General features: G+C 38.5%; 5 protein-coding genes across 5 annotated transcripts; 3 read left to right on the plus strand and 2 right to left on the minus strand.

Moving 5' to 3' along the window:
- Nucleotides 1-12: 12 nt before the first annotated feature.
- Nucleotides 13-2,158, plus strand: LOC110379863 (heat shock protein 60A). Its single transcript, XM_021339677.3, has one exon. The coding sequence runs from the start codon at nucleotides 176-178 to the stop codon at nucleotides 1,892-1,894; it is 1,719 nt and encodes a 572-aa protein (XP_021195352.1). The 5' UTR covers nucleotides 13-175; the 3' UTR covers nucleotides 1,895-2,158.
- A 1,852-nt stretch (nucleotides 2,159-4,010) lies between these two features.
- On the minus strand, nucleotides 4,011-8,092 carry LOC110379871 (tyrosine-protein phosphatase non-receptor type 13). Its single transcript, XM_021339686.3, has 2 exons — nucleotides 7,887-8,092; nucleotides 4,011-7,388 (listed from the first exon to the last, which is right to left on the minus strand). The coding sequence occupies exon 2, from the start codon at nucleotides 7,382-7,384 to the stop codon at nucleotides 4,121-4,123; it is 3,264 nt and encodes a 1,087-aa protein (XP_021195361.3). The 5' UTR covers nucleotides 7,385-7,388; nucleotides 7,887-8,092; the 3' UTR covers nucleotides 4,011-4,120.
- Nucleotides 8,093-8,472: 380 nt separating this feature from the next.
- Nucleotides 8,473-14,482, plus strand: Vti1a (Vesicle transport through interaction with t-SNAREs 1a). Its single transcript, XM_021339692.3, has 5 exons — nucleotides 8,473-8,709; nucleotides 9,053-9,111; nucleotides 11,282-11,405; nucleotides 12,139-12,347; nucleotides 12,708-14,482. The coding sequence occupies exons 1-5, from the start codon at nucleotides 8,616-8,618 to the stop codon at nucleotides 12,855-12,857; spliced, it is 636 nt and encodes a 211-aa protein (XP_021195367.1). The 5' UTR covers nucleotides 8,473-8,615; the 3' UTR covers nucleotides 12,858-14,482.
- A 155-nt stretch (nucleotides 14,483-14,637) lies between these two features.
- On the minus strand, nucleotides 14,638-23,835 carry LOC110379872 (general vesicular transport factor p115). Its single transcript, XM_021339687.3, has 9 exons — nucleotides 23,606-23,835; nucleotides 21,352-21,486; nucleotides 20,079-21,025; nucleotides 19,365-19,686; nucleotides 18,665-18,877; nucleotides 17,906-18,086; nucleotides 17,236-17,423; nucleotides 15,862-16,152; nucleotides 14,638-15,507 (listed from the first exon to the last, which is right to left on the minus strand). The coding sequence occupies exons 1-9, from the start codon at nucleotides 23,681-23,683 to the stop codon at nucleotides 15,418-15,420; spliced, it is 2,445 nt and encodes an 814-aa protein (XP_021195362.2). The 5' UTR covers nucleotides 23,684-23,835; the 3' UTR covers nucleotides 14,638-15,417.
- Nucleotides 23,836-24,070: 235 nt separating this feature from the next.
- On the plus strand, nucleotides 24,071-25,997 carry LOC110379861 (uncharacterized). Its single transcript, XM_064039093.1, has 6 exons — nucleotides 24,071-24,250; nucleotides 24,325-24,574; nucleotides 24,691-24,904; nucleotides 25,165-25,246; nucleotides 25,384-25,496; nucleotides 25,730-25,997. Exons 1-6 carry the CDS (start codon nucleotides 24,186-24,188, stop codon nucleotides 25,894-25,896), a joined length of 891 nt encoding a protein of 296 aa, XP_063895163.1. The 5' UTR covers nucleotides 24,071-24,185; the 3' UTR covers nucleotides 25,897-25,997.
- Nucleotides 25,998-26,067: the final 70 nt, after the last annotated feature.

A 26,067-nucleotide genomic window follows, 5' to 3' on the forward strand; every position in this document is an offset into this window, starting at 1 on the left:
TCTAAAAACCATAGAGTATTTAATTCTGAATGAAGTAAGAAATCGCGCGTCAGTCTTTCATAACCTACAACCGGCGGAAGATCACGTTTTGTGTGCGGTCCCGGCGAGAATTTTCGAGAATAAAGGTTGGGATATCTTTTTGAAGTACTGAAATATCATTCCAATCAACACAAACATGCTGCGCCTACCACGCGTTGTACGCCAAACTATTTCATTCCACAACGCTCATCAAATTTCAAGATTTTACGCCAAAGATGTGAGGTTCGGCGCTGATGTAAGAGCCCTCATGTTGCAGGGCGTAGACGTCCTTGCGGACGCTGTTGCCGTCACAATGGGCCCAAAAGGCCGAAATGTGATTCTAGAGCAATCTTGGGGCTCACCAAAGATTACAAAAGACGGTGTGACAGTTGCCAAGGGTGTCGAACTCAAAGACAAGTTCCAGAACATTGGCGCAAAATTAGTACAAAATGTCGCAAACAACACAAACGAGGAGGCAGGAGACGGCACAACTACCGCCACGGTTCTCGCTAGGGCTATTGCTAAGGAGGGCTTCGAAAAAATCTCGAAGGGTGCCAACCCTATCGAGATCAGAAGAGGAGTCATGCTTGCAGTAGATGCCGTAAAAGACAAACTGAAGGTTATGTCGAAGCCGGTGACGACGCCCGAGGAGATCGCACAAGTCGCCACCATCTCCGCCAACGGTGACACCGCCATCGGCAAGCTCATCGCTGACGCCATGAAGAAGGTCGGCAGGGACGGCGTGATCACCGTCAAGGATGGCAAGACTCTCACCGACGAACTGGAAATCATTGAAGGTATGAAGTTCGACAGAGGTTATATTTCACCATATTTCATCAACTCATCAAAGGGAGCCAAAGTTGAGTTCCAGGATGCTTTAGTGCTCTTCTCAGAGAAGAAAATCAGCAATGTACAGACCATCATCCCTGCTCTGGAACTGGCCAACCAGCAGAGGAAGCCTCTGGTCATTGTAGCTGAGGATGTTGATGGTGAAGCCCTGTCCACTCTGGTAGTAAACAGGTTGAAGATTGGCCTGCAGGTAGCAGCTGTCAAGGCTCCAGGCTTCGGTGACAACCGCAAGGCAACCCTCAGCGACATGGCTATTGCCACCGGTGGTGTAGTCTTTGGAGATGATTCCAACTTGATCCAATTGGAAAACCTTCAGCAATCTGACCTCGGCCAAGTGGGTGAGGTTGTCATCACAAAGGACGACACACTTTTCCTAAAAGGTAAGGGTAAGAAGTCCGACATTGACAGGAGGGCAGAACAGATCCGTGACCAAATCCAGGAGACCACCTCTGAGTATGAAAAGGAAAAACTACAGGAGCGTCTTGCCAGGCTAGCCTCAGGTGTTGCTGTGCTACATGTTGGTGGCTCCAGTGAAGTAGAAGTCAATGAGAAGAAAGACAGAGTCAATGATGCTTTGAATGCAACCCGTGCTGCAGTTGAAGAAGGTATTGTCCCCGGAGGTGGATCTGCTCTCCTCAGATGTATCCCAGACCTTACCAACCTACAGACCGCCAACAGTGACCAGGCGACAGGAGTAGAAATCGTTAAGAAAGCCCTCAGGATGCCATGCATGACGATCGCGCGCAATGCCGGTATCGATGGTTCAGTCGTTGTCGCTAAGGTCGAGGACTTGGGCCCCGAATTTGGTTATGACGCACTAAACAATGAATATGTCAACATGATTGAGAAGGGTATCATTGACCCCACCAAGGTCGTGAGGACAGCGCTAACAGACGCCAGCGGCGTTGCGTCGCTCCTCACCACCGCTGAAGCAGTGATCTGTGACATCCCACAAGAGAAGGAGCCTAACCCCATGGCCGGCATGGGAGGCATGGGCGGTATGGGTGGCATGGGAGGAATGATGTAAGCTTCATGAAAGGACATCCAAATGCATTTATTGTGTAAAGAGAACTGTTATAGTAGTTACTGTTATGGGTATTGTCATAATATCTGGTAGTTTGATTGATTTTATACAAATTGTGGAGTGAATGTGTATTTCCCAGTTTTATTTTGAGTCTGATTGTGTTACAAATATAGGAAGGCAATTCTATGTCTCGTTAGAATTATTTAGTTTAATTTGCTTGAATAGTGCGAGCAGTGTTATTTTTAAATAAATAATTAATGTTTTTAATACATGCATTTTATTCTCCCTAATATTCTTAACCTCTGAAAAAAACCGGCCAAGTGCGAGTCGGACTCGTGCACGAAGGGTTCCGTAAATTACAGTTAAATCAACCTATCTCAAAAACTATAAGAGATACTTTGATCAAACCAAAAATCATTGAAAGAGTTAATTAGCATGCATCACCTCTATTTTTTTTAGAATTTTATACCCCGTAGTTATAAAAATAGAGGGGGGGGGACATAATTTTTACGACTTTGAGAGCTGATATCTCAAAAACCGTTCACTTTAAGAAAAATGTTTTTTAGAAAACTTTATATCATTTTAAAAGACCTTTCCATTGATACCCCACACGGGTATGTACATCGAAAAAAAAAAATTCATCCCTCAGTTACATGTATGGGGGGCCCCACCCCCAATTCTTTTTTTTACTATTGAGTGTCATATTTTTGTAGCGGTTCATACAACACATATTCCCATCAAATTTCATCACTGTAGTACTTATAGTTTCCGAGTAAATCGGCTGTGACAGACGGACAGACGGACAGACGGACAGACGGACATGACGAAACTATAAGGGTTCCGTTTTTGCCATTTTGGCTACGGAACCCTAAAAAAGCCCTTTTTGCCGATCTGTTAATAAAAGTAAAGTAGGTATGTACTTTGATGAAAATGTTGCAATAGATCTGTCTCTTAAGCACAATCTAATAAAGTGTCAGCCAGATCTAGCCAGAATACCCAATTTCATCTAAATCCGTTCAGCCGTTTCGCTTTAATTAGCGTATAATGTAATAAGAATTTATCCTAATATAAAGAATACTAAATAATAACACAATATAATTTATTAAGAACAACAATTCGCAAACCGGTTGTGCGAATTGACCTGCATCAATAGGTACATACATATTTAGCACAACCATGTGCTCAATAAGACTAGAACTTTCCTCGTTTATTCTCGAGTTCACAGCGCGAGAATTACATAACGAGAAGTCGCGATAATAATGCCGTCAGTCTCACACTAAGAATTTTTGTTACCTACTGATAAGCTACGTTATCAAAGTTCATTGTCCATTATGATGAAGTTACGATGAGATGTAGGAATTGATAAAAGATGTGGCTTAGAAATCTGACCTAATTAAAAATGCGTTCCTCAATAATTAGGTATGTGTAAGTATAGTATGAATACAAATTAGAGAGACAATTGGAATCGGCTATGCAGATAAAAGAGACACTCTGCACTACTCTGCAGGACAAAGCAAAGCTCTGGGCAACAAAACCAATAGACATCATTGGTCTTAAAACGCTGTATTCGAACTTGTGAAATGAATGTTATTGCACGCAGATAAAGTACAATTCTGCCCCCCTACTCGGGAAAATCGCCGTGATGATTAAATACAGGAATTCTATTGGCTGTTAGTTTCGCATTTATCTGTCTTCTCTTTTTCACAAAAGAAAGTCCTTTTCACTCTGTGATAGCGGTGGACAAAACTAATATCTAAGTTCGAGATTCGTGTCTGGAACTCGTGCTTATTATAACCACCACGCACGCTATACTATACTTACCTACTTATTGAAAAGTTTAATGACCTACTTTCCTCGTAGTGAACTTTGTGCAGAATGTTAAGCTGATAATTATTATCGATATTGTAATATTCGTACCTCCCTATAATCTACCCCACTCGTAGGCATATACTTGATTACTATTTTGCTGATTATTATCAATTAAATACTATCAAGTTCACGCTGCGCTGTTGTTGGGTTGAAAGAAAAAATACTGAATATTTCTTCATGTTCAGTAGTGCTGTGTGAATAAGGATAGCCTTCTCATATTTAAAGGTCTATGTTTGGAGCAGATATACATAGGTATTATAAGGAAACACTAGCCAGTACGGTACATAATAGCATTTAGTATATTTGTCTTCTTAAACTTAACATAAAATAATAACTATAACTTAAATTGTATATAACATCTTACAAAAATATTTGATCTTCATCTGAATCTCCAGCACCATACACGAAATGTCTTCGCGTGACGTTTTCATTAACGATTGCACTCGACCCAGTCTCCGCGGTATTGTTTTTACAAGGTGTCACAGGGTACCGCACTGGGCCCAACCACCTTCTTCCCAGTCCAAAGTTTCGTGGTAACGCTACATTCTTTGAAGAACTGCTTTTTGCAGATTTATCTAAGCTATTCAAAGAGGACTGTATAGATTTCAATGATGTTTTCTGAAGCAGATCATCAGAATGGTCATTTAAATAATCATCTGGTAAATCTACATCTCTTGGAATGCTTAGACTCAAAGGTCGTCGCTTCGACCTATTATTGTTCATTTGACCACGCCACGTATTGAATTTTTGAGAATTTCGCTTCTGAGGCGTATTTTCTTGAGATGAATAATTTCCTAAATCAGATTCTTCGTAAACTTTGTTCTCTGAGTAACACTTTTGCAGATTACCTTTAACAGGTGTAGACTGTTTACTAGATCTATCTTTCATCCTACTTATTACTTTATCTTTTGTGAGTTTTATGAGAGCATATATTGTTTTTAAAGCTTCTTCATTTAATAATTCATCATCTGTTATTTCTACATCTAAGGCACTAGCTACACTATTACTAATACATTTCTGACCTACATTATTGCTACTGGTGTCAGCAAATTGATTATCACTACTGTGTTGATAGTCTGACTGGCTTGGTTTATTGGCGTTTTGGAGAACAATTAGTTCCACTTTATGCGGAGCTGACTGCAGCATTGTTAATGCTTTGTCATATTTCATATTCAATAGTGTCTTGCCATTGACTGATATTATTTGATCACCAGGTAACAGTTTCTTGCACAAGTCTGCCGGGCTCCCAGGTGTTATTGATTTAATGTACACATTGCCATCTGAGCCTTCAGCTACTTGCAGTCCTAAAGCATTCTGCTCATCTCTTTCCAGTGCTGCAGTAACAAAAATTCTTTCACCTTGAACACATTCCATGTTGTCCAATTTCTCAAAAAGTGAGGTATTTAAACAGGACTCATTATTTACAGTGTTATAATTGAAAACATCTGGGTACACTTTAGGAGATTCTAATACATAGGCAGTCTGAGTACTTGGCAGGTTATGGTTATAATGTCTCTCAGGCAGCAGTTGCATGCTGTTGATAATACAATGTTGCCTTTGCTCTGTACTCAGATCATCAGAGTCACTGTGTGTCATCACCAAGTCACCTTCTGATCTTGAGCAAGGGTTAGAAGTTCTGATGGGAGATGTAGTATATCTGCTGTCAGTTACAGACTTCATGCCATGGAAAACTCTTGTGCCCATTTTAACCCCTTGCCTTCTTGGTATGCTACAACTTTCTGAAGATGACAACCCATCATTAGAGGAATTTTCATGGCCTTGCGTGTTAGATGTATTTGATAGCAATTCATCACTAGGTTGTGGTGATAATATTTGCCTGAGGAGTTCTTCAGTGTCTGGCTTTTCGTTTTCTTTATTCTGAACCTTTTTCTCCCCAAATATGTCTACCTTGAATCTTCTCCTAACAGGTCTTCTTACTCTAATTGGGTTTCTTACTGCTAAGTTATAGCTGTCTTCATAATTACTACAGTCATATTTCTTAGGACTTCCAGCCACATTTAGGGGGCAATTGAATTCATCTGACAAATAAGTGAGGAAGTCCCCTTTGGCATACAGTTTCAAATATAATCTGTGGTGTAGGGAAGCCAACCAAAATGTGAAATAGCTTTTATTGTCTGCCATTTTTAATTTATATTTAACACCAATTTTTGATAAGCCTGAGTATGAATTTGGCATAATGTACAAACTTTTCTTATTGTAATAAAATGTATGTATATGGTGCCAAGGCAAACTCTGTAGAACTATTCTGTTTGTATGGGTTCCTGTGTCATCAGTTGCGTGATTATTTCTTGAATAAAGTGTTATACCTCTTGGGCCAATTGAAAGCCATACATCTCTGCAAAAGCCATCTCGAGTAGCCCATATTGCAGAGTAAAAATGTGCACCATAATCTCGAAATGTTTGAGCAAGGGTTATATAATTTATGATCGCTTTGTGTCTCTCCAAGCCACGCCTGGATTCATGAGCCCTCTTCATCCGCAGCTTCACATCTGCCATGTCACCTGTTATCACAGTTTCAGGTAAATAGTGTTCCAACAGGAAATAGTCAGCTGTGCCATGCTCTCTAAACGAAAACTCGCCAAATTCTATATGCAAAGCATATCCTGCTAGTAAGATAAGGTTTTGGATAGTTGAAGTCAGCTGACCTTCTAAGGTAGCCCTCCTCAGTTGTAAATATACTCTATATCTCCATTCTCCACCTTGTATGTTACCAGCAATGTTTTTGGGCAAGAAGAACTTTATCCTCAAGAAGACTGTCAAGGTGGTATCCTCTTCAGATATTCTCTTTTTGCTATTTGTTTTATGCCAAGCCTCTGGTGCAACTTTTTTAATTTTGTAGTCATCTGGCAAGAACACAAAGTCTCCTCCAATCAAAATGGCAATCCCAAGCATGAAGTTATGCTCATACTTTTCACTGTGGACCAATGCTTCAAACAATTGTCCTGCAGTTATCACATTAGGGTCACACAGGATCTCAACCTTCTGGCCATTAAGCAACACTACAGTAATAACTCTTTTGTCAGAAGCAGCTGACAGAGATAAGTCCATGTGCCTGGCTGGTTGTGAAGCTCTTACAATGAACTCTGGGCCAACACAACCTTCTCTGCCTTTGAATCCACAGTCTGCTTTATACAACCTTGATGCAGCCCTCTGGACTGGCTTGCCTCTTCTGAAATTAGTATTTAGTTGTGGTTTAACCACATTGTCATTCAAAGCTATGGCAGTCATGGAAACAGTATTGGTAGGCATCCTTGACTCCTCAATTTGAGTGCTGCAAGCAATTTCTAAAGTGGAATGTGCATTACTTAGGCCACCCCTTCTGGGGGTATCAAATAAATTAAATACAGGTTTTCTATGGTTTCTAGGTATTCTGCAGCTAGGGAATGGGTCTCTTTCGTCTGGAGACTTGAGCAACCCCACTAAGCTTCGTGGACGGGAACTGACTTTTAGTTCAGTGTTAGTGCTAGCCTCTTGAGTTTTGGAATGTCGTCGTATGACTTGATGCAGGTCGTCATCGAGGTGATAGTCCATGACTGGGCTGAGGCAGATGGACGCGGCCGAGCACGAGCTCCTGCCCGAGTCCTCGTCACAGTGACGTAGCATAATGCTGAAACCGAAACAAAATCACTTCATGTTTTCGCTCCGCCAGTAATTTATTTTAAAATATAGGCACAGTAGAGTTAATTAAAGATCTATACCAGATAAATAGTAGCAAGTTAATAGAACGGAAACATCACGATCATGCTACGTACAGGCATTTATAACAGTTGCATTACACCACAAAAGTACAAAATATAAACAAATATAAATGTAATATTGGTGCCTGTGTTGAGCCACTCCTCTTCATTCATGTGCGTGATAAATAAACATGATCACTAAACGGACATTATCTATTCAAATATTCGACTTCTAACACCACGCTTTGAGAAAGTACTAAACAATGCAATTATTATTCCATCAATTGAAAATTGTGGATAAAGATTACAAAATAGAGACGTTAACTTTATAATTTAATAAAACATCGAAATTTTGTTAAGCATTATGAATATTGTGTATAAGCGCTGAGAACAAACTTTTCGAAACTTTTAAAAACATCAAAACTTACCTGTTTTAAGTTTTATTTTGGAAGAAAACTAATTGTAGCATTGTAGTTTATTACTTTCACTTTTGTTATACTCTGAAATAAATAAAATACGATACAAAAACTTTTGTTTTCTTCACGAAACTTTTGTTTCGCCACTGACCACAGCCAACTTTCAGTACACCACCGGACCACAGACGTCATCAGACGCTAAACCTTCTTGAGTTATATTTTTACCATTCCATTGTTTTGGCTAATTAAAATTAGTACTTTAGTAATTCAGATTACCCAGATACATAGTTAGGCGTTTAGTTACTTTATACATGGATATTTAAACGTTCCATGTAGTGGCTATAGAAAAACGATAAGTTTTGTATACATGCTGAGATATTTCAAAGTTTAGACGGAAGATGATCTACTCTAGACTCTATCTACGGCCTCAAAGTTTGAGCTCTATCCTTGGCTAGACTAGAAAAGGAGTGAATTATTTATTATTTTTGAAAAATAAGGTAAAATCATTCGTGAATCACTTTTCATCCATGCTTATCATTCGCATCCAAAGACAAGTTTCATCTTCAATCGTCACGTCACTTGCGTCACTGTCATGTCACTGTAGTGTGTAGTCTAGTCACGTCAGTAATGTCAAATAGCTCTATCCATCACGTCATGTTGTCGCTTTTGCGAGCGTGTTACGTGTTTTAATGAAAAAATAAAGTTATTGATTAATGTAGCATTTAATGGTTGGTTATAAAAATGGCTACATTAATTCAATCATACGAGCAGCAGTACTCAGTACTTACTGCAGACATTACCGCTAAAATAGGACGCCTAAAGTCGGGCAATGAAGGTAAGTGTTATTGTGATAAAAATAATATCATTGTTATCTTCTTAAAATAAACATTAAAAGTACAGTAATATATAACATTGAGTTTTGAAGATTGCAGCCTATTAACATTTCTGGAGAATGTAAGGATTATAATAAAAGTGTTTATCATAACTTGTCATGGCTACTTTGCTGCAATGTGAAGGACCAAACTGTTTATGATAAAATTTTAGAAGAAATTTATAAACGGACCGGTACTCTAAATACTAGCTAAGAAAAAGTAAAGTCTCTAATGACTTGGCTAACATAATTTATTAAGAAATAATTTATCTGAAACTAATTGAAGAATCCCTTTTACACTTCACAGACAATCGTGACCAGTTAACACGAGAAATTCAAGCAAATTTTGAGGAAGCAAATGATTTGGTATGTATAAAATTATAAAGATCATAAATAGTCTAGAATTTTAGAAAAGCCAATGTAGGTACTTCTTTTCAAAAGTCCCATATGAAAGAATTTACTAGAAAACTCCATTTACACTACAAGTATTTAAAACCTAAATAAATCTTGATTGTATGTATGTAAGTAATGTTATGTACAACTGATAACTTATCACAAAAATGTTTTTTGTTAGTCATTAAATTTTACATACTTCCTAGTTATTAAGTTATTTGATAACTAAATACTGTTTTTCAATTTTCTATTACTGTTTTTCACCTCAAGGTTTTTCCTTGTATTTTGGATAATTTTAAAAATCTTGTTATAGATGAAAGTAAAATCAGCAGTAGCTTATTATAAACCATCTTTTGTAAAAAAAGTTATCAATAATAAACAATTTATTTATTTACTCCAGTTGTGCATATACAGCAATCAATTGAAATTCAAGAGCTACTATAATGCATCGTAGTACTATTATTTTGGCACAGTATGATTATAGCTTAACCATCTTCCTGAACTAAGGCTGTCTAAAGAAACCTTTGTTATTAAGGCATTAAAATAATGTCGTCCAATAAGAGTTATCGTTGGTTTCATGTCACCATTACATTACGAAGTTGTTCGGAAATATGTATACCTCGGGCAGACATTGCAGTTAGGTAGAAACAACTTTGAGGACGAGGTGAATAGGAGAATTCAGTTGGGTTGGGCTGCATTTGGGAAGCTACGTCGAGTCCTAACATCGTCGATCCCACAGTGCCTAAAGACGAAAGTCTTCAATCAGTGCGTCCTACCTGTCATGACTTACAGAGCCGAAACGTGGACACTGACGGTACGGCTGGTCCACAAGTTTAAAGTCGCTCAGCGGGCTATGGAAAGGGCTATGCTTGGCATTTCTCTGAGGGATCGCATCAGAAATGAGGTAATCCGTCAGAGAACCAAGGTCATCGACATAGCCCACCGAATCAGCAAGCTGAAGTGGCAGTGGGCTGGCCATATTAGCCGAAGAACCGATAACCGTTGGGGTAAACGAGTTCTAGAGTGGAGACCACGCCTCGGCAAGCGTAGTGTAGGACGTCCTCAGGCACGGTGGAGTGATGACTTGCGCAAGACGGCTGGCAGGAGCTGGATGCGAGTAGCCGAAAATCGATCTCAGTGGTGTGCACTTGGAGAGGCCTATGTCCAGCAGTGGACTGCGATAGGCTGATGATGATTACATTAAAGTTGTCGCGTCTAAAAGGGCGTGTTGGCTTCATCCCCACGTCCGCCTCCTAAAAATCTGGGACCCCATAGTCCCATGGTCTGGTAGAGACATAAAAAGTAATAAAATTATTATAGTTGTATGTCTCCTTCAGACCTCGGGACTACAGAGTCCTGGATTTTTGAGAGGCGAATGTGGGGACGCCAACACGCTGAAGCCCTTTTGAGTCAACTTTAATGAAATGGTGACACAAAACCGACGATTATCCCTGTATAATAAAAAATAAATATCCCTGTATACACTATAGAAATGTATCCAAGGACAATCCCGGTTCTGTGCTAAACTATAGCTAACTATGGATGATATTATTACAGCTGGAACAATTGGAGCTGGAGTATCCAAGGACAATCCCCGGTTCTGTGCTAAACTATAGCTAACTATGGATGATATTATTACAGCTGGAACAATTGGAGCTGGAGTATCCAAGGACAATCCCCGGTTCTGTGCTAAACTATAGCTAACTATGGATGATATTATTACAGCTGGAACAATTGGAGCTGGAGTATCCAAGGACAATCCCGGTTCTGTGCTAAACTATAGCTAACTATGGATGATATTATTACAGCTGGAACAATTGGAGCTGGAGTATCCAAGGACAATCCCGGTTCTGTGCTAAACTATAGCTAACTATGGATGATATTATTACAGCTGGAACAATTGGAGCTGGAGTATCCAAGGACAATCCCCGGTTCTGTGCTAAACTATAGCTAACTATGGATGATATTATTACAGCTGGAACAATTGGAGCTGGAGTATCCAAGGACAATCCCCGGTTCTGTGCTAAACTATAGCTAACTATGGATGATATTATTACAGCTGGAACAATTGGAGCTGGAGTATCCAAGGACAATCCCCGGTTCTGTGCTAAACTATAGCTAACTATGGATGATATTATTACAGTTGGAACAATTGGAGCTGGAGTCTCGAGGCGCGGGCGCAGGGTCGCGCGTGGCGGCCTACCGCGCCGAGCTGCAGCGCGTCAGAGATGAATACCGCTCGGTTGTGAACAGTGGGGGACAGCAATGTAAGCCAATGTATACTACTTTTAAAGTAACTGGACGAATTAGCTGTGCGGTTGTGCATTTTGTACCTAACCAAAAATTTCTACTGTGCAGATGAACAGCCGAACTTAAAACTCGTTAAACTATTTTGGGTTTAGGTAGTGTACTGAGAAGTAGTACATATAAAATATGCTAATAAATATGAAATAAATAATATATAACAGTATTAACAGTAATATAAAATAGGTGCAATGGTACTTTGTGATGCTACTGAATAGCAAATTGAAGATTGCCTTCAATACGGGCTTAGTATCAAGTGTAAATGAGTAAACAATCTCATACACCTCGAGGTATCGGATACCCGACGCCAGGTTTTCTTTCATTTCTAACGATGCTTTTATCAGATGTCACAATATAAGATGTTGTTACGCGTTTTCGCTAATATGTAGTAACGAGGCTCATTTTACATTACGATATTTTATCACGATATCAATGCAGTTAATGCCATTTGGGTTTTTGTATGTTTATTGAAACATATTTACGATTGCAAAGTATCAGGGTCCGAAACGATTGAAACAATTTGCAAAAAAATAAATTCGTCCACTTTTGGGAAGTCATACTATCCCCGGTGAACATAGGGTATATTTTATTTGGCTATGGGCATTTCCTTCGGGGCGTGAAGAAAACAGCCAGTAGGCTACATATATTGATCAGCGCGGGTGAAACAGCTAATTTATAATGGACTTTCTACCCCAGATAACGCAGACAACGACGAAGTCTACGACGACTGGAGCGGCGCTCAAGAGCAGCACCGCAAGCTGCTCGACAACACGGAGCGTCTCGAGCGAACAGGCCGAGCGCTGACTGACGGCTACCGCGTGGTGCTGGAGACTGAACAGATCGGCGCCGCCGTGCTGCAGGACCTCAATCTACAGCGAGAGACGATACAGAGGTCTAGGGGCAGGGTGAGTCACTTACTGTATCTAAATCATCATCTTCCTAGCCTTTTTCCAACTTTGTTGGGGACGGCTTCCAGTCTAACCATATACAACGCGAGCGACTGCCCTGTCTGGCATCCTCAACCCAGTTATCCGGACATCTCAATACCCATTGGTTAGAGTGATGTCAGACTAAGTGACTTCTGACCTGTAACAACTGCCAAGGATGACATTCAATGATAGCCGGGACCTACAGTTTAACGTGCCACCCGTAACAAATAATATAATCAAAACACATGCATAGAGTGTTGGTTATTTGGTAATGGTTATTTCATAAGCGACAAAACTTTTTGAATTATATTCTGATTTAAGAAAAATCTTCCACAGCTCCGCGAAACAGACGAGCAACTGAACCGTTCCACCCGTCTCATGAACACGATGATAATGCGCGCTCTGCAGGATCGGTTCATCCTCATCATGGTCTTCCTAGTCCTCGGCATACTGCTGTGTGTCGGCGTCTACTTCTATGTCACCTAGCCCTCTACTCACTGTATCTATCGGACGAGAGAATTGTGCGTTGTTACTGATGCTATTCGCGACTTGTAGCTTCTCGTCAAACTTTTTGGCGGCCCGCGTAAATACACATGATGACAGGATTAAAAAATAATGATTCTAATTTAACTAGGCCACATTTTAGACTGGCTAAAAATATTTGACACATATTTTTTATTAAAAAAAAAACTTTTAATATTAATTAAGATATAAAATTGAGAGTGGGCTCCTCGTCACGTCTGTTTGAAATTTGTACTCAAACGTGGCGTAGCACAAAATTTTATCTTCATTGTTTTTTTGTTAGTGAGTGAGAGAAAATAAAAAATACGTGTGCATTATTTTAGGGTTATCTAAAAGATGGACTAATTACTTTTTTTCAGTCATCATGTCTATTTCTGAGCACAAGTTCGCACGTGTCAGGTACGCCATCCACTGATTTCCAAAAGCGGCGGTCAAAAATTTTGGTGAGAACTTTAACTTAAAATGTATGTAATTGTAATTATATAGTAATTGTTGAAGGTTTAACGTTGTATATAATCATCATTATTGTAGTAGAGCGTTTGAATTTGACTGTATCCAATGCGATTATATATCTACCATCATAGGCCATCTCCCAAGCGCTGGTATATAGATTTTGGATGCATTTGAAGTGAAAATGTAGAGTATCTTGATTTTTGTATCGCAATATGTATCAAAATAACAAATTATATAAAAAAACTAAGAATTATTATTTGACTACAGTACATGAAATAATTTATTATTGGCCTACCTGTTTGGCTGTTAAAATCATCAATCATGTGTAACTCCAAGTAGATTATAATGAACTAAAGTATATTTTTCCATTCATTACAATAATATCACTTGATTATAGGTCACAATAATCTTAAATCACTATTCTACTAACAGCTTACTTAAAATCACAATACATTTATAACGACAGTTTGCTGTATTGAAATAGCAATAACGTTTCAAATATATTTAATAACGTAACGGTGGGTTGCACCATTTAACTATAACGATAGCCATTTAAAGTTGTTGACTCTCCGATTTCACCAATGCGTTTATGGTTTGGTTAATGCTACAGTTAAGTTGCGAAATTCACCCTTAATAGCTTTGGGCTAGGAAAAGGCTTGTAATTTTTCCTACAAATAGTAATAAATCCCTTATTAGTTCTTTAAACTATATCTAAAAGCTTTAGCTGTTACCTACTGTGGTTGTCTCGAGCATTTAACACATTCCCGCATGTCTAGTTATAAGGCTCCCTCTTAATATTAATCTTTATCATAACACTGTATTATAAAAGTATATAGCTTGAGAGAGAGATAATTATATTACAAAAAAAGTTATATGAATCATTCAATCTATTATTAATATTAACAAAAGATACACATACTTCACAACTTTTGCCATTTCTCACACACACCAGTTTAAATACTAAAATCATAATAACGTTCGCCTCTATGATTCTCAAAAAGACATAATTTGTGAATAATCATGTAAATGAGACTGTTAATAGTAAATAAATGTAGATAGACAAATATTTATTGTAATCGTAAGTATATCTTGAAGCAGTGACGTTTGAAATGTATTAAATGTTTTCATGAAACTTACTTTTGTGTTTGTTTTCATATCCCAAAAACCCGAAATGGAATACTGTCCTAACAATATGTATTCATTTTCACTATGGGATAGTGAAATAAAAAATCTTAAACGAGTGCTATTTTACAAGTTAGAAGGGAAATAAAAATAAATATTAACAACAAAATACTTGTAACATTATATTTCATACATTTTTACATTCGAATCACAAAATCTTACAATGTCGCAATATATTACTGTAATATATTAAATATTTATTTTGTATTGCTCAACTGAGACTGTTTCTAAACTAGCTTGGTGCGAGATAAAGCTTGTGTTACATAACTAAAACAATATTGTCACCTTCAAACAAAATATAATTTTATAAATAAATTAAGCACTCATTATCCTATACATGCCTGTTTCACTCGTCAAAACAAATTCTATCTCTAGAATATTATTGACAAATGACCTAATTCTGTAAGATATTTTTTACTTTGTCTAGCAAGTCAATGTTCATATGTGAATCACGTGATACTTATAATAGCTTACATCTCATTTTACGGTCTCAAAATGCTACAAGGCTATTACAATTAGTAAGGGTGCATCTACACGGTGCAAGTAGCTTGCGCATATTAAGGGACATGCGCAAGTTACATGCATTTTAAAACGTGCGGGTCCAGCGACTCGCGCATGTACCAAAGCAAAATACCCACCGCGTGCTCTTGTCACTTGTCACTTGCGCATGTTAACTTGCTCCAGACTCCGTCTGCACCGTGTAGACGCACCCTTAGTATTCAAACAACTACCCACTCAAAAGTCTGTACCACTTTTCATGGTATTTGAACAATGACAATATATTACATCTACTGGCAGTAGTCTCGCAGCAACAGCTCAGTTGAGCATTACACTAGTGTACGTTAACGTGTAGTGTGTGGTGCAGGCGTCGCCGGGCGGCGCGGGGGTATCACGTGGGCTGCGCGGGTGGCGCCACGTCCTCCTCCACCGGGTGTCCCAGGGAGAGGAGACGCATTTTGTAGTCGCTTAGTTTTATGTCCTGGAAAAGAGGAAAGCGAAACGAGTCAATATTTGAGAACGAACGTCTACAAAATTCTGTAGTTTTAGTTTAAAAGAGTTTCGATTACATTAGCTACCATGTAATATTATAACAGCTATAATTCATATTAACTATCGGGAACTTTTACTTTGGTACAGTGTAAAGCAGTAACTGGATTCTGAAGGTAAAACCGGGCAGTTGCTACATATGGAACACTTTTTCCGTTCGTGCAATTAGAGTAGAAGTTGACATCATAGTTGGCTTTTTTTAACCAACTCTCTGTAAAGAAGGGCTGTCAAATCAACGTATAATTTTAGTCATGTAAAGGGGTAATATAGGTAACAAATCACAAACCTGATCAGCCAGTAACTCCAGCAAATCATCTTGATCTTTTCTGACCCTCTCCAACTCTTCACTCAGATTCTTCTGTCCGTCCTGACTAGTCTTCAATTCTGTGGTCAACCTCGTGACCTCTGCTGCCAACCCTTGGATCCTGGCTTCGTAATCCTGGACCCTGGACTCGTCGAAGGTGGGGGGAGGGGGTGCCTGGCTGGGTAAGGAGTTGGCAGCGGATACTTGTGCCTTCAGAAGTGTGTTCTCGTCTTTTAAGTGCGAATTTGCTGAGAGTGAGTCGTTGAGCGCGCTCTGGAAGTAAACATGTATGTACAAATTAGTAAATACGTACTATTTTTAATGTGTGTACATATTTGGTTTTAAAAGTCGTCAAAATCAATGAATAATTAATTAGAAGTTAAAGTTTACCCAAGTTCAGTGTTTTTGTCAGTTATGGAGGGATTTTGACTTTATTGAATAAATAACAATAACGCGAGAACAAAGGGTTAGCACATAAAGTTGTGTATAGAGATATTGCACAAGGCAGTTTACGTTTTTTTGAGTACAAAGGGGGAGTTTGTGGATGCGCTTACAACCTTTTCTCAAAGCAGCGGGGCTTGCGGGATCTTACATGAAGGGTTCTTGAGTCCTTCATGAGCGTAAGAAGCATGGTGGGTTCTAGTCAGTGAGAGACTGAAACTGCACCCACAGCGAGAGGGGCCATTTGATGATTGCCTACCAAAAACCGGCCAAGTGCGAGTCGGACTCGTGCACGAAGGGTTCCGTAAATTACAGTTAAATCAACCTATCTCAAAAACTATAAGAGATACTTTGATCAAACCAAAAATCGTTGAAAGAGTTAATTAGCATGCATCACCTCTATTTTTTTTAGAATTTTATACCCCGTAGTTATAAAAATAGAGGGGGGGGGACATACTTTTTACGACTTTGAGAGCTGATATCTCAAAAACCGTTCACTTTAAGAAAAATGTTTTTTAGAAAACTTTATATCATTTTAAAAGACCTTTCCATTGATACCCCACACGGGTATGTACATCGAAAAAAAAAATTTCATCCCTCAGTTACATGTATGGGGGGCCCCACCCCCAATTCTTTTTTTTACTATTTAGTGTCATATTTTTGTAGCGGTTCATACAACACATATTCCCATCAAATTTCATCACTGTAGTACCTACTTATAGTTTCCGAGTAAATCGGCTGTGACAGACGGACAGACGGACAGACGGACAGACGGACATGACGAAACTATAAGGGTTCCGTTTTTGCCATTTTGGCTACGGAACCCTAAAAACGACTGGATCTGCTCCTGGCTGGCTACTTAAAATATTACGGCACTTAAGGTGTAATGTTACTGTATATTCTACTTCGTATCACCTGCAGCGACTGGTTGTGCTGCAGCAGCCCCTCGAGCTGCGCCATGAGCTCCTGTAACCTCGCGTCCTGCTGGCGGATGAGCGACTTGTACTGCTCCAGCGACCCGCTCTCCGGGGACCCGCGCCCGGCAGCACCGGACCCGCCGCCGTTCTGCTGCTTCACTTCTGTTAGACTCTGGATTAGGACACCTGGAATTTAAATATAGTGCTGGTGTTAAACAAAAGGAAGTGAAATATGAGACAGGTTGCTTGCGTCTCTTTCGACGTTCGCAGATGTCCTAATGTGGGGTCAGCCGTAAAGAGATAAAATAAGAAGCCCACTTTGCTATACCATACTATGAGCATGCTATGAATGTCTGAGCATCGCAGAGCAACATGATATGCTCAACTATGCGCGCTACAGGTTTACTACTTTTCAATAACGAACTTAGCTTGTTTAGTGACGTCAACGTGACCCCCGTACTGTTTTGACGTTTGTAGTTCATAAGTTTCGTGTGTTTCGAAATAAGTTGTTCGAGGTATCTAAATAGTGAAGTTTGTGAGGATGAATGATAAGGGGCCGGTTTGACGATTGTCTTTTGTTTTTGTTGTTGACGTTCGAAAGGTGCTGATATATCAACCTAATTGGAACCCATGTTTTTGAGTTCGATGTGTATATGGTCGTTACTCACTCTCCACCAGCTTGAAGAGTCTGCAGAACTCGTAGTCCAGCAGCACGTCGTGCGGCACCTTGGCGCGGAGCTGCGGGTGCTTGGCGGCCAGCGCGTACTGCTCGTGGCGAGCCACCTCCGATAGCTTCGACGTGAACACCTCCATGCCGATGCGCTTTGTCAGCAGTTGGCGGAGGGATTCCTGGAGAATAGAAGATTAGGTAAGATATAGTCCTCGTTTAACTTGATGGCTGTTTGAAATATCGCGCATATCGCAACGAAGAAACAATTTTGATCTTCGGATGGACAACATGCGGAAAATGTAAGGTCACTTTCACGCATCTCGGAATCGTTGTGGAGTTTGAAGGAAAGAATAAACTATTAGAATTAAGATTCGGTCATAATACGCTACTTTATGTAGTACTAGCTTTTGCCCGCTACTTCGTTCGCGTGGAATAGTGACTATCAGCAGATTTTTGAATTGACCAATAGATGGCGCTATATGTCCGGAATATTTTTTTTTTTTTTATTTGTAATAAAAACTATCCTATGTCCTTTCTCAAGTTTCAAACTATGTCTGTACCAAATTTCACACAAATCAGTACAGTAGTTTAGGCGTGAAGAAAAGACAGACAGACACAGTTACTTTCGAATTTATTATATTAGTTTGGATTATCCATACAAGAGATTTAACTGTGACTTGAGATTTCTACTGTTAAAGTTACCTACAACATTATTTCATATTTTTATTACGTCATTTTATTCACTATCTAAACTAACCTTAGAATAATTCTCCACGGTATCATCATTGAAATGAATACAGATGGCCAACAAGAACGCAGAGAGTCCCTGCAGCAGTGACTCGTTGTCGTCGTGGTCCGTGGCACACGTCTGCGCCACCAGCCACGCCACGCCGCCCGACGCGCGCAGGAACGCGGCCACCGCGGGGCCGCAGTAGCTCATCCATACTGATAGCAGCATTAGCAGGGCCACCTAAAAGAACCTTTAGATAAGACCTAGATTTTGGCAGAAAAATGCTTATTGATAAAAGCTAGGTGTTAGCAACGGGTCCCGTGGAAATTAATAAATAGGTTATAACGTGCTTCTGCCAGGGCTTAGTGTGGTTTTCCAACAATTGAATTTTTTTTCAAATCGGTTCAATTATTGCGGGGCCAATTAGCATTTTTTTTATCTTTATGGTTTTGGGAAAAGGGTAGACAGGTGATGGTATGTCATATAGAAGATTAAACACGCAAAAAACTATCAGTATCTAATACATATTAATAAGCTGAGATACCATAAATAAAATTAAAGGATTCCTGGGAAGTTATTTTTCAAGAATCCAGTTAATGATTAAGTACATTTGCGATTTGGTAATTCGCAAAATTGTTTTTCAATTACACATGACATTCCACAACTAGTTAAACATCTATACTAATAAACTAATTACACTAACAATTCAACTGTTACAAATACCCACCTTGGACTTCAACTTGGTAGTCTGTTGCAACAACAAAGTGCACTGATGCAGCAACGACACCGGAGAACTTCCAATATTCGTTGCCAACAACACCCTTAACAACTGCTCTTTCTGCATGGGGTTATCTATCAGGCCATGCATCAGTGCCACTGCAGAGAACCAGTTGGACAGTACATCTGAGGAGAAGAGGCCTCCGCAGAGCAACTGTCCGGAGGTCAGGCTGGACATGTCAGAGGAAGACGGGAGGAGAGTCTGCACGAGGTTTCCTTGACTCATCTCGTTGTGGTATAAGTAGCATTGGAAGCAGTATAGGACGGCACATCTGAAATTGAATATTGGTTGGTTAATTTTTTAGGAATCGAATATACTCAGTGCTTTCTTATCAAGGGACGTATTATGCTGACAAAAAGGTTGTTCGCGCATCTATCCGATGTGGTTGAAAATTCACATACATTCACTTTCGTTATTCAGGTACTTTAAGGAGTACTTAAGGAAGTATAAAGGAGAGAACATAGGGCTAGCACGTATGTATGGGAGTATATAAGAGGAGTACACAAAGAGGAGTATATAGGAAAACATAAGGAACAAAAGGATGGTAGATAAAGGAGAGTACGTCAGGAAATACATAATGAAGTACACAAGGTAGTGTACATAAAGAGAGAGTGCAGTGGGATGACGAAAAATTGTGATGATGATGAAAGAAAGATAACTCACCGCAACGAAAACGGCTGTTTCTCATTAACCATAGACATAAGTAGCACCACGATAGCCGGACGCGGCGGGTTGGACGGCGCCATCACGTTGCCCAAGAACTCCTGGTTAGTCACCTCTCCGCGTACCGTCTCACCCACAGTATTAATCGTCTCTGTCAAAATATCCGCCGGGACTCCACTAGACATGAGAATATTACATAATGCATCTAATAACCCAACAGTCTTCATAATCTTCTGACAACTGGAGATTATCTGAGCTGAGTTGCTAGGGGACACTAAAGTTCGGACTATCAGAAGCATGCAGTGAACATTGGACACTTTCTGTGGTGACCAGCCCGCCTCCTCAACTTCGTCAGGCGTGTTGAACATAGGTAACATCTTCTGAATATAACTGCCTTCTTTAAAGAAGTTTATATTACTGCTGTTGTTCTTCAATAAATTCAACATCAGTAGTAAACAGTCTTCTACTATAATACCACCATCAGAGTACCCTTCAGTGGAAACTATTTCAAATAATCTATCGAACGCGTTTTCAAAGGCCACAATCTTTTGTATATTCGCGTTAGCTTTGGTTAATTTTATGAGAAGTAGTAAGGTTTCGTTTCTGATCACTTCTCGTGTATCTCCTAATAAGTCCATCATTTTGGAGACGCCCATGGGTTTAACAAGGATGATCTCTTGTATGTCTTTTGGTCTGTTCGTGAGTAGCGACGTAAGCAGTTGTACGGCGGACAGTCGGACCCTGAAGTCGTACTCATCTAGAAGGTCGAGCACCAGTTGTATGTTGTGATGGTCTTTGATGAACATTTCAGTGAATTGCTCGCCGATGTTCATGGGCACGCGAGGGTTGTTCTCCTCCTCCTCGAACTGTGTGGGCGACATCACGTTGTTCAGCGTGTCTAAGGCATAGTTTATTGTCTCGTTGTCAGCTCGGTCTAGTTCTAGAACCTGTTGAAAGGAGAGAAGTTAAGATGAATCAATATCAAAATTCGTTCATTCAAACTTGGCTGAAAAACAGCACTTTACGAACGTCAGAAATTTACAAAAGACAAAACGCCACCCTGAATGAAGTGGTGGGAAACACTAAAAATAAATATTCTAACCAAATTGCATGGATGACAATTTTAAAAGATCGTGTACTCTGTTGCATTCGCAGAGCCTTATAAGAATTTAGAATAGAAGTTTGAAGGACTTTTCATTGCTAATACTAATATATCTGTTTTTATATTTCAAAAATTCTATTTCCCTGTTGAAATTAACTAATTAAAGTTTACCTGTTTAAGTGTGTCCATGCCCTGAGCGCCGACCTCGACGCGGTAGGTCCGCGACATGGCTTTGAGCGCGCGGCATGCATCGCGTCGGTCTTCTAGCAGCGTCGAGTTGTTCACCCGGTCTACTAGGCGCTCCACCTGCAAACAGTTGCATTTGTTTTAGTTTGAGAATATCACTGCTATGTACTTAAGTCTATAGGCGTCCATCGTACGAGAAGAAGTGCTTCTTGTATGGTAATGGTAGACAATGATGTATTTTTTCAGTCAAATATGAAAATAGCTTCCACCAGCGGTTTTATCAGCATCCTGTGGGAACATCGTCGCGTAGTAAGATAAAAGGCATATAAGCTTTCTAAACAAATGGGCTAGTTAACTCTGAAATAATATTTTAAATTGGTCCAGTAGTTACTGAAGTAAGCGCATTCATGCAAACAGTCTTTAGTATTTTGATAATAGTAAAGATGAAATGGAACACAAAATAATGTCCAGATGTGATTTTATGTTATTTGTTAATGTGAAGATTTCGCCTTCAAAGTATAATAATAGATACCAAGGTCAAGACCAGTTTAGATTTATGTTAATGAACAAAATATACTGTCACCATTTCCCATTAGTTTTCACAAGAATGTTCAAATTAACACTGAGTATCAAGTTTCTCTTGTATATCGACTTATTTGTAAAGGTTTACATTCACAACTCACAAACATTACTGAGTTATCACAATTTAATATAATAATATAGTGACCTTTTCCAACTACTATGTAAATTATACATTTATCTTTATTATAAAATGAAGAATGTGTTTCTTTGCGTGAATGCAATGATCTACTGGTGAACTACTGGTCTGATTTAGAAAATTCTTCCCGTATTAGACAGCACATTTAATAAGGAAGGCTATAGCACCGTAAAACACTGACTATAATATTATGTATAAAATGCTGGTTAGAACATGAAATTACCAATAAATACCAACAAAACTTTAGACTAAATAATAATGGAATATAATCAATTAAAATATACCACGACACTGAATCTGAACAGTAGAACATTTTTACATAGTGGCACATAAAAATCATTTGTGAATCTATTTTACAAGATAATTCATTTATTTAATGCAAATAAATAACAAATCAATTTACATAGCAAAGTTAGACAACATGTTTGTGGTATTACCATTATCACCTTTGGGGGACATTTCAATAATAATTCACGACAGGCAGAAAAATATCATTCCAAGTTGCATTTCAATAATTTTACTGTAATAGTGATGCAAAATATCATTCCAAGTTACAGAGATAAAATTACTGCATTCACTCCTTCTCATAACATAATTCATGTTAGTAATTATAAATATTTCTTTAATACAGTTTCATATGACATGGCACCCCACAATTATTTTACTGTATCATCAACACACATCACTGAATAAATTTAACAAACCTTAAGAAAGACATCAATGTCATGATGGATTAAAAAATACATGCTTAGTCTTTTTAATAAAAAAAAACAGTTTTATGGATGACTGTTAACTCAGATGACACTTTCTAGAAAGAAATGGATACAGTGTGTTTACTGAATTTGTTTTGAAAGTACCATCCTGACTTATGTTTGCAAACTATGATTGGAATTTGTCTAAACACTATCAGATATTTAACATTTTTAGATTTTAAACAACTAACAAATTAACATTTTTAATAAATTGGGTAGGTAAAACAACATACTGTAATTAATTCATTGGACAGAATAATATTACAATTATGTTTTGGTTAGAAAGCAGTGAATTATGAAATATCCACATTACCTTGGAAAGTTCATAACACTTAAATTATAATGCTTTCCTATGTACTCTGGTTTGTAATTAAATTTCTATCAAGATAACGAAAAATGAGTTTATACAGCCGGTACTGAAGAGAAAATTAAGTGTGAAATTGATGAATTTTAATAAGACATTAAATAGAGCCAGAATAAAATGAATTATAATTTTAAAGAAGGGATTGGCGCTGGTAAATTCTCTTTTAACAATGATGAAAAGGGAATTCCCAGAGCAGGTTAGTCAATAATATAATATTGTATGGAGTGAATATAATGAAGAACATCAGCATAAGTGCTGTCAAATTCTTGAAATATTGAACCAATCTACAGACATATGGACCCGCCTACGCTCAATATATAGATAAGAATTAGCTACTCCACATAGCAAACTATAAATAGGTCAACGTATGTTTTAAATCTAGAAAGTAAATATTGGAATACTCACGATCTCAGCTCCCGAAGGTTGGTGGCCGGGTTCCGGAGCCCCCAGCACGGTCTTCAGACCGCTCTTTAGAAAATCCATTTTTAACGATACCCTTATTGATAATTAGCACACTATTTAAACTTAATAATACGCAATCATCGCAGAAAATACATAAACTCACAAAAATTGAATCAACCCTACGAGACACGTCAAAGCATATTTTTGACAACCAGAATTTACGTTTTGCATTTTGCTTATACAAAGTCTACTCTCCCATGTCATATTTTTATCATCGTGTAGGAAGATAAGATTTTAAGATGCAATTTTAAAAATCGATAATTCTGTTCTAGACATAATTTCTGCTTCGCAAAAGTTTTCTTGGAATGTAAAAATATAGGTAAAACTAATCGCAATTCGTAGTATTTTGACAGTTGAAAGAAAATGCGCGATAAGTCAGTGTCACTGTCAGGGGGTCAACGTCAATCAATACTTCAAAAAGTTCATGTTTATTGTTTACTGGGCTAGGATAGGCTTTTCTATGTATTTTTAATAATTCCTCCTCGTGTTGTGTTCTATAAAATCTCAATAATTAACAGCAAACATGTCAACCGATCTCAGCGCAAGTTTCAACGAGCAATACATGAACATCAACACTAAGATGAAAAAGTAAGTTTATGCCCTTTTTTTCCTAATTTATACTACAAAGAGTGCCCAAAATTAATCATCAATTGATTTCGCAGACGGTTTATGCGGAAACCAAATATATCTGAAGCGACGAACGAGTTTATAGCTCTGGCTATTCAGTGCGAGCATTCTGACCAGCCAGCGTTCGCGGGTCACGCCTACGTAGGTGCGGCCAAGTGTGAAGCCTCTGTAGGCCACTTCTTGGGCGAGGCCGAACATTATTTGGCTGCGGCGAGACAGTTTATGAAGGCTGAGAAGAAGTTGAAGTCTCTAAAGTTCTATAGTGCTGATAGAGAGAATTTAGAGGTACCTATTTGCTTTATTTACATACCAAATTAATTTAAATACCATACACTATAGAAAATATTTCCATGTACCTTGTTTGCTAGATTTTATATTCTGTTTGTTTCTAATGATTCCAGGCAGCAATAGGCTGTTACATCCAAGCTATGAACAAATACCCTGAGAAGTCTCCCATAAGAACCTCCATACTGATGGAGATAGCCAGTGATCTGGTAGAACTGAACCACAAGCTGGAAGCAGCTTCTTACTATGAGCAGGCCATAGACACAGTCACTGAGGGGACCATGAAGGTTATGTGTTTGAGGAACCTGCTCAATTTGAGAATAGACTGTGGTTTGTATTTATATTTTTGATTTGCTATTACCTGGTTTCACATACATCCTGAGTCAACCTGTTCATTCATTCATTTTCAGAAAAAAATTAATTCTGTGTAAAAGTATAATTAATAATTCTGTGAGAAAATATATTCAAGACTTGAGTGCAGAAAATAGTCCTACTCTCATGCACAAAAGCTACTAATATTTTCATTCATATGAAAATTGTAATTTATTCTTCTATATTTTATCTTAATTTCTTCTGACATTTATCTACAGGCAAGTATGATGTTGCTTTAGAAATAGCAAATCAAATAGCTGATGGTACAGAAACCAACATCCCAGAAGATGTACTTGCTGAGTAAGTATAACCATAAATAGGTTCTAATTGGTTTAGCTCCTTTTATCTTTACCCAGTAAGGGCCCATCATATTGGAATCATCAATCCTTGCCTCACTATGATCAGTCTAATTAAAGGCACAAACAAAATTTTTTCAGGGTTCAAGTGAGTAGAATACTACTGACTCTCCTTGTGAAGCCTCCTGAAGCCAGTAAGCCTCCATCATTGAAGAAACTTCTCATAGATCTCATGAATGACAATGAAGATAATAGTAAGTTTTTATAATTTCTCACTTCATATTTTAACTGACTTCCTATAAAGAAGGTTCACAATTTGGATGTTTTTTGTTTAACTGTTAAACATCACTACTTATTTACCACCCCTTTCTCATATGAGTTTGTTATGTATATGCATAAATAAAGGACTTTCAGGGGAGACAGGAATCTCCATCTCTTAAAATTTTTTGTATGATGACTTCAAATATAGTATCAACTTCTGTTCCAGCTATCCCCCTGAACATGGACTTGCGGCTGAAGCTGCAGTCGATCATAATCTGCCAAACTACAGGTGACATACATTCCCTCATCAGCGTCACTGCCGACACCAAGCACTTCCTTACTATACAGCAAGTGGAACTTCTGCAGAAATTAATATCTGACGAAAGAAGTTAGACTTGCTTGTCAGGTAGCTGTTTTTAACTTAGATAATACTATTTATCTTAACTAGATAAAATGAGTAGTTGCTTACTCTTTGTATTTTAATTATGGAGAAATCAGAATTACATATGTTCATGTTTAAGTGATAGGAATTTATTTGTATAGAATCCCAAAATGTATGCTATG

Source organism: Helicoverpa armigera, chromosome 18, assembly GCF_030705265.1.
Source record: "Helicoverpa armigera isolate CAAS_96S chromosome 18, ASM3070526v1, whole genome shotgun sequence".
NCBI classification, from domain to species: domain Eukaryota; kingdom Metazoa; phylum Arthropoda; class Insecta; order Lepidoptera; family Noctuidae; genus Helicoverpa; species Helicoverpa armigera.

Excerpts from the sequence above, each read along its gene's own strand:
- LOC110379863 (XM_021339677.3), top strand. The coding sequence starts at position 176 with ATGCTGCGCCTACCACGCGTTGTACGCCAAACTATTTCATTCCACAAC.
- Vti1a (XM_021339692.3), top strand. The coding sequence starts at position 8,616 with ATGGCTACATTAATTCAATCATACGAGCAGCAGTACTCAGTACTTACT. Across the intron at positions 9,112-11,281 it reads TTGAGGAAGCAAATGATTTG|TTGGAACAATTGGAGCTGGA; the intron begins GTATGTATAAAA and ends ATATTATTACAG. Across the intron at positions 11,406-12,138 it reads GAACAGTGGGGGACAGCAAT|ATAACGCAGACAACGACGAA; the intron begins GTAAGCCAATGT and ends TTTCTACCCCAG.
- LOC110379872 (XM_021339687.3), bottom strand. The coding sequence starts at position 23,683 with ATGGATTTTCTAAAGAGCGGTCTGAAGACCGTGCTGGGGGCTCCGGAA. Across the intron at positions 18,087-18,664 it reads CCGTGGAGAATTATTCTAAG|GAATCCCTCCGCCAACTGCT; the intron begins GTTAGTTTAGAT and ends TCTATTCTCCAG. Across the intron at positions 17,424-17,905 it reads ACTCTTCAAGCTGGTGGAGA|GTGTCCTAATCCAGAGTCTA; the intron begins GTGAGTAACGAC and ends TTTAAATTCCAG.
- LOC110379861 (XM_064039093.1), top strand. The coding sequence starts at position 24,186 with ATGTCAACCGATCTCAGCGCAAGTTTCAACGAGCAATACATGAACATC. Across the intron at positions 24,575-24,690 it reads CTGATAGAGAGAATTTAGAG|GCAGCAATAGGCTGTTACAT; the intron begins GTACCTATTTGC and ends TAATGATTCCAG. Across the intron at positions 24,905-25,164 it reads CAATTTGAGAATAGACTGTG|GCAAGTATGATGTTGCTTTA; the intron begins GTTTGTATTTAT and ends ATTTATCTACAG.
- LOC110379871 (XM_021339686.3), bottom strand. The coding sequence starts at position 7,384 with ATGCTACGTCACTGTGACGAGGACTCGGGCAGGAGCTCGTGCTCGGCC.